This window comes from Agrilus planipennis, unplaced genomic scaffold (assembly GCF_000699045.2).
Source record: "Agrilus planipennis isolate EAB-ADULT unplaced genomic scaffold, Apla_2.0 scaffold12, whole genome shotgun sequence".
In the NCBI taxonomy this organism is placed as follows: domain Eukaryota; kingdom Metazoa; phylum Arthropoda; class Insecta; order Coleoptera; family Buprestidae; genus Agrilus; species Agrilus planipennis.
The window spans coordinates 2529002-2541834 of record NW_020439003.1 but is presented as its reverse complement, the minus strand read 5'-3'; the positions used below and the strand labels follow the sequence as shown (position 1 = coordinate 2541834).

Below are 12833 nucleotides of genomic sequence, written 5' to 3'. Positions count from 1 at the left end.
GATTAAAAGAACCTTTGTATACATTAATTTATAATGAATACTATTCATTCCATTTACCTGTAGTCACACTAAGCTACATGGTCATTAAATTAGTTTAATTTTTCAGGGTTGCTGGTCATTTGTTATCCTATAAAAAATGCTTTAATGAGATTGAAAATACGCATGCTATTTTGGGTGTGACCTTAAATCTATTTATTTACAGTACAAAAATGCAAATCAATGTTACAATCATATGACGTGTGTTATTCACTGACGAATAAAGCGTGCCCAATATATTGTTGGTTCATTTTTTTTTAAAGAAGATCTACCAACTAAAACGAAAAAACCAATTTAAAAGTAGAAATTAATTAAAAATCTATAAACTTTAACGTAAAAATAGATAATATTGATCTGCATAATATCCCAGTTACAAATATTTATGTGATATACGTATAAAAAGGGTCAGTTTACTATTTTTAGTTTGTATGTGTATGCAGCTGTTCCGGGCGCCATAGAAGATTCCTAAAACTGCTCTGTATAGTATCACGTTACTTTACGATGTGGCAGAAGTAGAAACAGCGTCACTTGCCCGCTCTGTTAGATATGGCTGTTAATCTACATAGATATATAAAAACCTAAATACCTTAATATTAAATAGGAATATAGTGATAATTTTGATAATTTTTATTGGAAATACGGAATAAAACTAAACAGGAGATTTCTTGAAGTACCGATAGGAATCATATCACTAATTAAGTCTAACACTCTGGACAACATTCTAAAAATTTTCCTAAACATTACAGAAAATATTGTTTTTTTATAGCTAGGTATCAAACATTTAATGGTATTATCAATGTTGAAAGAAATAATCCTTGTTGTCATTTTTTTAATAAAGCCAAAAATACTAGCAAGAGTTGCCATGCAATTAGGTACGCACACAAAAAAAAATTATCGTGGATTTGTAAACAAACATAATTGCATAATCAGACAGGAAAACATGAAGAACATACTGTAGGTGGAAGGTAAAAGGGAAATGTACAAAAAAATGTACTGACGTCGTGATAGCTTCAAGGAGACTAAAATAATTTTCCAGCAAGTATAGGTTTGCCGGAGCCGAGATTGCCCATAAGTCTAAAATAGGCAAGTGTGGGCGCAATTGATCATGATCAGTGAATATTTTAATGGTGAAGAATGATAATAAAGCTTCAAGATGATAGACAGTATACGTGCATAACTCTACATTTAGGCATACTCATTACAATTAGTAAAAATTACCTAGGATATTATAGTTGTAATTAAAATGTTAAAAACATTAACGTTATAAGAAGACGCTTGTGCTTGTGTCAATTTTCTTATTATGTAAATTTCATTCGGGATTTTCTAATTTAATTTAAAAGTTTTAGTAAATTAGCAAAATTTGAATTAAAAATCAGTTAATAATCATCAGACTGGCCATATAGAAGGTTGAATAATCCCAAAAGATTGAAATAAAATAAAAATATAACTATGTTATCGTTATCATAGAAGCTGAAGTATTTGTCATGTTAAAGTACATTTTATGAAAATAACTTAAGCATTAAAATTACCAATGTGAGAATTTGGATTATAATATAAAAACTGTGTATTAATAAAATTAGAATACTAATAATAAAAAATTATTTATCCTTTTAATTTTTCCATTTATTCCTTTATTGTGACTGGCTCATGCATTGTGAAGTATTTCGTTCATGAGATTAGTGTTCACCACGTAACAATGCTCTAGCGCAGTTTTGTTAGTATGTTTATATTTTATTAAAAATTGTACTTTTCCATTTAAGGTTATTGAAAAACTCCGAAAAGATACTTGAAATGCTGTAGAACCGTTCAATTAAGATTTTATTGTTAGAGGACTTTATTAGGTTTTTTGAAAAATATGAGCGGACGTAAACGGCAAAAAAAGAGTTTTTGCATTGAAATCAAATCGTAGGTATCTACCTCCGCTGATAGTACAACATTCTGGAACCAGTTGACCAATTAAAGCATCTAATTAATGGATGAAACTAATTCGAAATATCTTCTAAGCTATTTGTTCATTTCTCTAACTCGAAAGATTTAAGATTTAGAGTTTCTACTAATATTTTTCGGAGCATTTAGACGCAGCTATGATCAATGACTTTATTTTGTATGTTAGTTATGGCTATGTTGAATTTCTATGTTTTAATTTTGAATGGCCACTGTCTGATTTCGGGTTTTCGATCTTTACTATGCAATTGTAAGCAAACAATTTCTTTAAACTCGAATTTCCTCTAACTTGAACATAATTAGTTGCATTCACGAGAGGTTCGACTTAGAACAGTTCGATTAATTAAAAAAGATAATCATTGACTGATATATTAAATTAAGTATGTATAGTTTTGCTACGTTTTCATTCCTTAATTTGCCACACCGAATTTTCCTCAGGCTCTCGCGCATACCTCGCAGCTTTCACTACGAAAAAAAAAACAAAGATGCCATTCAAAAGTGGTAAAATTGACATGATACCTACCCACACATATCGCTGGGTTAAATCTTGTAATTTCGGGGTCATGACCGACAGCTCTCTGCTAAGCTGATTAGAATCGACGACTGCTGAAATTACCTGTCCTTCAAACGTTGCGTTGGTAAACTAAACTGGCAAATTATATTATAAACGACCTTTTTTCTTTCTCTAAAACGAAAGCGCGCGTTTAAAACGTTTAGTTGGTGAAGTAAACGTTAAAAAACATTGAACAATAGGTTTAATTAGCAATAGATACATGGGCAAGTTCCCTCTAGCTATTAACTATACATATATATATATATATTAGGTTCCAAACTGGATAATAATACTTCCCACACTAGGTCGTGAGTAGTGATTTTTCCTCTGTTACTTCCTTGAGATATCAATAGAGTTATCCAGGAAGAATAAATCTATAGATTTTTATAATTTTTCTAAACATTATACAGCAAAGGTATTGTAAAATGTAGCAATTTTTTTGTACTTACTTATAATACCTACTACAAGGTACCTATCTGTTAATTGTACAAGAAAATACCAGATGGAACCACGGAAGAGTTTCTAGAGATTTAAAGGACCTCAAGGACCTTCTCAAATACTCGCAGGGGTTAAAATTGAAACATTTTAGTAAAAAGGAATAATGAAGCTTTAAATGAAAGAAAAATGTTCGTTAATAACCGTCTAGAGGTAGTCTAAAGGTGTCAACCCTATTTTACTGCTGTACAATGAATTTATACATGGTATTTCTTAAATACCTGTGTTTCAATATTATTACCCCAAGTAGAGTCACCCTTATAACATTTCATGTTCTTATTAAAATATAAGTAAATGTTATAGTCACTGTTGAAAATCGTAACTGTACATACATTAAAATCTTCAAAATTGACCCTTCAGGTAGTAAGGCAACCGAGACAAGTTTCATTACGGTCTTCCTCAATTTTTTTCTTTTCAAATTTCTGTCGTCATTTTGTTTGGATCGTAGGAATTTTGATTATTGAAATTTCACACTAAAATATTTGACCATTGCTATTGTTTATTACCACCATCCCCAATTTCGAACCCGAGAGCGGTCATCTAATTTTCTCCGGTTAAGTCAATATCGATCTAAAGTTATCAGTCATAGAAATAACACATTTTCTAATTTTTGTAATGTAGTTACTGTTCAATGTTTTGCTTGCGCCCCCTCTAAGAATATTTGTTTACTGTTCTACAAGGTCACCCCCATCCTATCTACCCTTTCTCCCACCTCCGATCGTGAGACTAATATTTAAAAAAGTTAGCTTATCGTTTATCGCTTTGATATTGCAAAAGCAAAACGCATTGCATTATATAACAGTCGCGCTTTAATTTAAAATCGATACGAATCTCCTTCGGCAACATGAGATGCTTTTTGTTTATCTGTATCATCGATAGTGTAATTGTATAATAGAAAACCTAATTAGAACACTTTCACGGTGCAACTATCTTGTAGGTTAATCTCTATTTTGCACGCTACTCGAAGTCTGCGTCGCACACGAAAAATAATTCAACAAAAAAATAACAGAACGTATAATTTTCATATTTTAAAACTCATTTGACGGAAAAGGTGTGTAATGAACTCTACTGATTTCTTTTCGTCTCTTGAAGGTTAATTTTACGAGCTGAAAGTGAGTAGGTTCATACGAGCAGTGACATGACGGGCATATTTTCAATTAAAACTTAAATTAACATGAAACTTTACAACGTACGCTAGGTTAGGACTTAATGGAACATTTAGTCGCAGCTGACATAGACATTTGCATCATAGAGCGAACGAAGAAATGATATGTACAATATATATATTTGCAAGCAATCTAATTATATAGACACGTAGAAATATGCAAACAAATTTTATAAATACAGATGTAACTGTCTATGTCCAAAGGGGTGAGGCCAGATACTTCCCATTATTGACTCCCGTCAGCAACAAAAAATTTTTCTTTTTTGTTGAATGTTTTGTATTTAAGATCTTTTACTATTTCCAAGATTAGTTTTGTCTGAAGGTTGTTTTATGATGCGGTATACAAGATCATAAATATGTATTCATTATTTAGACAATTTCAATGTTTCAATGCCTTTTTACAAATTTTTTTTTATATAAAATGTATAGGCCTGATGGTGTCGGAAATATGATGGTTAAAAATTGTTGACCTAAGACGTTTTAATATTTGACTGGTGTTCTAGAGAATCTTTGTAATCCGCTACAATGTTCTAAATTTCTCAGATTTGTAGTGTGTGCGGCTTTGCTGCTGAATGCGAGAATGTTTTTGAATGTTCTTGAATGTTCTTAGCGTTGTCTTCAGCCAGAATGTTCTCAGAGATTATCCGAATGTAAAATCTTATAGTGTATTGGACTGAGAAACTCTAGAACGTTCTAGAAAATTTGAAGGCCATTTTGTGTGAGTAGGGATTGGTTTCTAATACCATTTCACGGCATTTTAATATATTCCAACCAGCGTCCTAAATAAAAAATGTTTGGAATCTGCTATTATGCCCTAAATTTTTATAGTTTGGTGTGGATCTGCGAGTTGACTACCGGCCACCGAAACACCCTTTTAGAATAAGTCTTAATTTTGGTGTTGTCCAATAAGAAGCAACAAGTTTAAACGAATCCCTTTCTTGCATCTGTTCCAATGTTACTGTTTTTCATTGTTTATATAGTTTTTCTATTATTTGAAATAGGTTGCCATGATTTATATTTTGCACAAAAAAAAACAAGTGAATACTGTTTCTTTTCCATGGTTGTTTGTTTAATCTATCTCGCTATCGGAACAGGAAACATCAAAACAATTGTAGGAAGTAAATTTCCTTCGTGGCTTACCATTGATTGCCCACCTTTAATTATTATAGTCGGATCTATTACAATGTTGCTGGACCGTTAACCATTTCTTTCTTCTGAACGAAATAATACCGTCTTTTGTACATGTACTGCAGGTACTTACAGGTAATCTTAATCTAAACAACGCAAAAGCATTTGAACTGCAAGGTTAACCAATAAAACAGTAATTGGTTACAGATCGATAAAAGAAATGTTTACCTTAATGATCATGTAGATCTAATACAATAGCTAAGCTACCAAAGCATTTTTACTTCTAATAGCAAAATTATATCTAGGATTTCTAAATTTGTGTTATGAAATCGGATACAAAAGAAAATTACCCTTATGTGGTAATCATAACAGTTTAGCATCTCACTACTTTTGTGGTAATATTTTGTAAGTGATTACGTATACTAATGTTATCAAAAATCTTCTAGCTTCAAGAAACAATGGTATAAATCATTTCATAACCTTAATCCAAAATAGGAAGCATTTATTGTTTAAAAAGTCGATGATGTGTAAAAAAGTGAATGTAAAAACACATTACAAAAATCACTTCTTGCTGCTATTTAAAAGGATTCAATCCAAAAAAGGAATACTGACGTCCATAAAACGGAACAAAAGCAATTAACTGGATAATATATTACAATGAGACCATGATTTCAATAAATGGTTTTTTATAATAACAATTACAAAATAAAGCGATGTATGTACATAAAAGTGCATTTATAAAAAAAGGATAATGTACTAATGTTTACCATAGATAAATTAGTTTTAACTGTAAATAATATTTTATATAATTAATGATAGAAGACTTTACTTTCATTACCTTCAGTTGACTATGGAACTTCAACAAATAATATTTTCTTTTAACATAAATTAAATTATTAAAAACGCGGCCATATAATAACTTATATTTAAAAAGCTTTTTGCATTCCTAATTCATAGCGTTAGCAACTGATTATGCTAAAAATAGTCAACTGATCGACTGATTCTAATCACACTAATTTGCTAACTTTTAACTTTCCATTCGTACACCTATTATTAGTATATCTTTCATTTTAATTAATAAGTTAACCACGTTCTTCGGTAGCTGCGCCCAATCTAAGAAAATCTTTAGATGTGCCAAATTGCTGCATTCTAGCGCATTCACTTTTTCTAAGATGTTATCGTCCAAGAACGGAGATAAAATCGTATAATTTGCATCTACCTTTACTGACCGATTGTCATACTACAAATATGTTATGATATTATACACATTAAAAAAAGCCAAAGAATTAGAAATTAGCCAACGTCCTAAAATCAAAAGAAATCTACATCTAGAAATTAAAAAATATTTATTTTGTGTTAAATATTTTTTAGAATTTCTTTATCATTTACAGGAAGAACTTGATCTCACAGCGCCAAACAAAACAGCCATGCTCAATCTCCCTCCAGAGAAAAAATGGCAAATTTACTGTTCCAGGAAAGGCGGTGAAGACTTTGTTGATCAGGACCATGCCCCAGAACATTACATCGAAAGATTACAGACTTTGGCTACGGTAATTTTTAATAAATAGATCTCAATTAACCCACCGTTAAATAAATGAATTATTTTACTTTTGTTAATAAAAAGAATTATGTTTTATTTTAACGAACCGTGCGTTCTTAAGTTTTCACTACTTTTATTGAGGAATATTTTTATTAAATCTGATGAATGAATCAGGAGCTGAATTTGCGATCGATATTCAGAATTTTTTATGATAGCGAGATCGCTTAAAACGACATATTATTAGGTAAGGAAGCGTTAAGTAGATATCGGCATAGCTACTACCATAATTTGATATTACATGCCGGATACCTGATTAAACTTCAAATCAGGGCAATCTTTCCAACCCTTTAAAAAGTTAAAAAAAAATTATGTCAACTCATCAAGCATCCCCTTTCGGGTATGATATGTTGTCGGGTATTAACATATCGTTTATAGCAGCGGTTTTTTACCACAGCTCTGGAGGAAATGCATCAGTTATCAATATGTGACATCAATACTCGTTTGTAAACTCCATATTTACATTAACGGGGAAAATTGATTTAGAATGAAGTTGCTCCATTTAAAGTTTACAACTGAATACTAGTACTTATGGTGCATATGTAACACGTACATGCAGTGATTTACTTTTCAGGTAATGCAAATAGTAAAGAACATCAATCTATAGCATTTTTCACATTTTTCATTCCTCCTTCAGTTATATGATTTTTTTTAAAATAATCCAAACTAGAAAAGGACAAAAACCTCTTTATTATGTAAAAACTACCGTCGAGAAAAAGCTCAATAATTTAGGAGGTAATTTTTACACAGTAATGAATTTTTTGTCCCTGTTTGGGTTTGATTACTAATATAACATATTCTTAAACAATTCAACAAAGCAACAGATTTCTCGTTTTGAAAGCTCTATATTGATTTTTTAGAATTCGTCAAAAACCTTAAAGAGATCGCTGAATTCTTTGAGGATTTTTGGGAGACGGTTTATATCATAGGTCATTATTCATAGTAAATTATTTGCATTTATAATTATAATTTAAACAAGAAATTTATATCCGGCACTTAATTACGTTTTCGCAATAAACATAAATTGAGCAAAAATTAAAAGAGGAATGTTCATATTCTAATGAATAATTCTAGAAATATGAATCTAGTAGACAGTCATTATAAAATACAAAGACGACTGGATTCCCCGAAGCAATTTCCTGAAAGAATGTAAGCACCTACCAATGCAACGTACAGGTACATATAATAATGCGTATGTTGTCGTCTTTTTAGTGATGCTTGAAGAGCGCAATGATGCCTGCAGCAAACGTTAATTTAGCGCACTCGACTTCCTTAGCTATGCATATACACAAACATACCAATAGACAACTCCTACTAATAATTCTTGACATTTTTTCTTCGTTTACTCTTTCAGATTCTTATACAGGTACTAAAATACCCTCAAGATAAATTATAAGTAGTAGAAATAGAACGGCGTGCATGCGGCAAACAAGAAAGCAATTTCAATTTGATATCAATCTGAGGTAGTTTATTGCCGCTGCCTGCAAAAATATCTTTAAATCAAACTTCTAATTAGAAATAAATCGTTTATTAAGAAAAATATATGCAGTTTAATAACGGAATTCATAAATCCACTGTTGCTATTATGAGAAGCATGAGCAGTCATCTCTTTTTCTACAAGTGTTTTGAAAATTATTGGTGTTAATTATTATTTTATAATAAAACAACCGCAGGACTTCTAAAGAACAAAGGATATTTTCTAGTTATGATATATTGAAACTCACTTTTATATTTTAATATAACTTCTTGCATCTTATTCATTCATGATTTCACCAAATCTTTGGTTATTTTCAGGCATGAACTAAATTTGTATTTTGTTTAAGTAAACAGAATCGTTGTTTTCATCATTGCAAGAGACAGAAATCTTATTTCACATTATTTATAAAAAATTCACTTATCGCCTAATACAAGCTATTTGATAAAATTTTCACTTTTTCTGTTTAGGGGAAAATTTCTGTATTGTTTTCCTTTTGAATAATTTAATTATAATTCTATAGATAATTATGGTGGCATAGTGAAAATTTACATTTTTCAGCTTCAATACCCCGAAACAAATACGGAAGAAGAAGTTCGCACAAGAACGAAACAAATCGATGGATTAAAAACTGCCCTGAGGACGTCGACGCACAGCTTTGTTATAAGATTCATGGAGCTGAACGGCCTGCCGGCTCTGTTGGAATTCCTGGAGAGAATGGACTACTTTACAAGTCAAAGCTCTATACATACGAGTATCATAGGATGCGTTAAAGCCCTCATGAACAACTCAGTACGTCTTCCCTTATGTCTTTTTTTTTTCATTCGAAAATTCAGCTCATTAAACAAAAAATATTTTTATAGTGAATAGTTTCATCATCACTGATGATTTTATTACAGATGGGAAGAGCGCACGTTTTAGCACATCCTACAAGCATAAACATTATAGCTCAGTCGTTGAGTACAGAAAATATCAAAACGAAAATAGCAGTCTTAGAAATCCTCGGTGCGGTCTGTCTAGTCTCAGGTGGTCATAAAAAAGTATTAGATGCGATGCTGCATTATCAAAAGTACGCCTACGAACGGACCCGATTTCAAGGCATTATCAACGACTTGGATAGAGATACCGGAATTTATCGGGACGAAGTTAATCTTAAAACTGCAATTATGTCATTCATTAATGCAGTTCTTAATTACGGACAGGGTCAAGAAAATTTAGAGTTTCGCTTACACTTGAGATACGAATTTCTGATGCTAGGTATTCAACCAATAATCGATAAGCTTAGGAGGCATGAAAATGAAACTCTAAACAGGCATCTGGACTTCTTTGAGATGGTACGAAATGAAGATGAAAAGGAACTTGCCAGAAAGTTTGAACAGGATCATGTCGATACAAAAAGCGCTTCTTCAATGTTTGAAGTAATCCGAAAGAGACTAAGTCACTCAGCCGCATATCCACATCTCCTTTCGGTTTTGAAGCATTGCCTTTTGATTCCTTTAGACTACGGATCGTATCCACAACATTGGCTCTTGTTTGACAGAATTGTTCAGCAGATAGTTTTACAGCAAAATGATCCCAGCAACCCACAAAAACCCAAAGACCCAGACCTTTCACCAATTAATATAAACGTTAAAGAATTAGTACATTTGTTAGCCAAAGAAGAAGAACTTGTCGAAGCAAGGAAGAAAGCTGAAGAATTGGAAAGGGAAAATAGTGATCTGTCGAATCGACTGGCCAAAAAAGAGCAAGAGCTCGATCAAAAAACACAGGAGAAGGAAGATATAGAATCAAGTCTGACACGAATCAAAGAAAGATTAGAAAAAGAGACGGCTGCTCATATGGAAATTCGTCAAAAGTTTGAAGAACTAGAATACCGAGCAGCAGATTTGGATCGACAAATTTCTTGCGAACGTGGAGAACGGTATCGCCTTGAAAAGATTGTCACTTCTGGAAGTATACCGGACGATGCAAAAATGATTGGGCTTCAAAACGGAACAATTGAAGTAAACGGACTGGGCTACAAAGAAGATTATTCCATACCACCACCGCCTCCCCCATTAGTTCCCCCGCCTCCTCCTGCACCTGGTCCACCTCCACCACCATGTGCACCTACTGCTCCCCCAAGTGCTCCTTTAAAAGTGGAAATTATAAAGAAGAACATTCCTCAACCTTCGAATCCTTTGAAATCGTTTAATTGGTCCAAATTGCCTGAAACGAAAGTTTCTGGAACGATATGGAGCGAACTAGACGACACCAAACTGTACAACGCAATGGAACTGGATTCAATCGACAAACTGTTCTGTGCCTATCAAAAGAACGGCATTGCTGTAAGTCTTAATTAAAGGTAGCATTTAAAATGATTTTGTAACTAATGCCACGATATTTATAGAATGAAGGATCAGTTGAAGATCTTCGAACGTTAGGGAAAAACAAAACCAAAGTGCTGTCAGTAATTGACGGTCGTCGTGCACAAAATTGCACCATTCTTTTATCGAAATTAAAAATGTCTGATGAAGAGATATCAAAGGCTATCTTAAGTATGGACAGCAAAGAACAGCTACCTATTGATATGGTAGAACAACTTCTCAAATTTACTCCTAGTCCGGAAGAAGCAGCTCTGTTGGAGGAACACAGTCACGATATCGATTCCTTGGCTAGAGCTGATCGATTTCTTTACGAAATTTCCAAGTAAGTATCTTCTACGTTTCGATAACGAATTTTTCTTCATTAATTCATTTTAGGGTACCTCATTACGAACAGCGGTTACGAAGCTTGCATTACAAAAAAAGGTTTCAAGTAACTCTCACCGAAATATCGCCGAGAATTGCAAATGTAATGGAAGCTTCCCGAGAAGTGGCCAGATCTCGTCGTTTACGCAGGCTATTAGAGGTTGTATTGGCACTTGGAAATTACATGAATCGCGGTGCTCGTGGAAATGCTTTGGGTTTCCGATTGGCCTCCCTAAACCGTTTGGGTGATACCAAATCTAGTGCCGCCAAGGGAACCACACTGTTACATTATTTGGTGCAAATTTTAGAAAGAAAGGTACATTAAACTAGCCGATTGTCTTTCTCTAAATAAATATTTTGTTTCGATAGTTCAAAGACGTCCTGAGAATCGACGAAGATATTCCACACGTCAGAGATGCAGCCAAAGTATCCTTGGGTGAACTCACGAAGGATATGGGTCAATTAAGGGCCGGTTTAAAAGATGTCGCCCGAGAAATTGAATTCCACCGGGGACAAAGTCCACTGGCTAACGACAAATTTGTTCCCGTAATGAGAGAATTCCAAGCTACAGCCACCTGTCGGCTTGCAGAGATCGAAGATCAATTTCAGGACATGAAGGCAAGTTAATTAAATTCCAACGATTTAAAATAAAAATTTAGTTGAATCGTAAACCTTAATGAATTTTTTATTATCGGTTTTTTACTTAATTTTAGACAAGATTCGACCGTGCTGTTCGTCTATTTGGAGAAGATCCCACTGTGATGCAACCCGATGAATTTTTCGGAATTTTCGACTCATTTCTGGCTTCGCTCCAAGAAGCACGACAGGACAATGAAAATATGAAAAAACGTCAAGAGGAGGAAGAAAAGAGAGCTAAACAGGAGGCAGAGTTGAAAAAGTTGACCCTTGAAAGGAAACACACACGTGAAGGAATCCTTTCTTCAATAAACAAAAATACGGGAGTGAAAAATGGCGATTCCAGCGGAAAAGGCGAGTTTGACGACTTAATATCAGCTTTAAGAACGGGAGATGTTTTCGGAGAGGATATGGCGAAATTCAAAAGATCGAGGAAGTCAAAAGTTTCGTCGGGAAATTCACCCCCGCGAAGAAATTCAGTAAACAGAGAGGACAGTCGAGAAAGAGTTATAAGTATCCGACAACAATAAATATATACGTACAATATTATTTACTAATAAATATCAGGATGACAACACCACTATGTTTTTTACATCTAATGTTAATTCCATTTTAAGCTTGGCCAAATTACCATTATACCTTTACGTGTTTAATAATTAACAGTAGTCGTCACAATGATATTTTCAGTGGACCAGAGCAGTGAATGAAATGGATGATAACAATGAACCCGTACAGATTTCGTAGTCGTTATCTAAACGGACTGCTGCTATCTATAATTGTGTATCTATATGTATTATACGACTTTTGTATGTGTTATATTTGTACGTTTTTATAAAAATAGTTCGTAGTCTATTAAATGTTTGTATGGCTTTTCTTTATTTTATAAGAAACAACATATTGCCTAGAAATGAACTGACGATGACTATATATACGGTGGACGTAACGTTCTATTAAATGTTAAAAATATAACGTTGATTTATTTAATGTTGTTTTTTATTCAAAACATTATTAACCATTGAAATGGAACATTGTTTCGTGTATCGTCTTTCAAAACTGAGAAAAATAATTATTACTTA

At 33.0% G+C, this 12833-nt stretch overlaps 1 protein-coding gene across 4 annotated transcripts in view; it reads left to right on the top strand.

Moving 5' to 3' along the window:
• The window catches only part of LOC108736670 (disheveled-associated activator of morphogenesis 1), a 104198-nt gene extending 91572 nt beyond the window's left edge, over positions 1-12626 (top strand). For all 4 annotated transcript variants that reach the window (XM_018469176.1, XM_018469177.2, XM_018469175.1 and 1 more), the window contains exons 4-10: positions 6713-6871; positions 8954-9184; positions 9292-10719; positions 10782-11080; positions 11134-11437; positions 11491-11739; positions 11835-12626. In XM_018469176.1, the coding sequence (XP_018324678.1) occupies positions 6713-6871; positions 8954-9184; positions 9292-10719; positions 10782-11080; positions 11134-11437; positions 11491-11739; positions 11835-12287 (3123 nt within the window). In that variant the 3' untranslated portion in view covers positions 12288-12626. The remainder of the gene's footprint in view (positions 1-6712; positions 6872-8953; positions 9185-9291; positions 10720-10781; positions 11081-11133; positions 11438-11490; positions 11740-11834) is intronic.
• Positions 12627-12833: the final 207 nt, after the last annotated feature.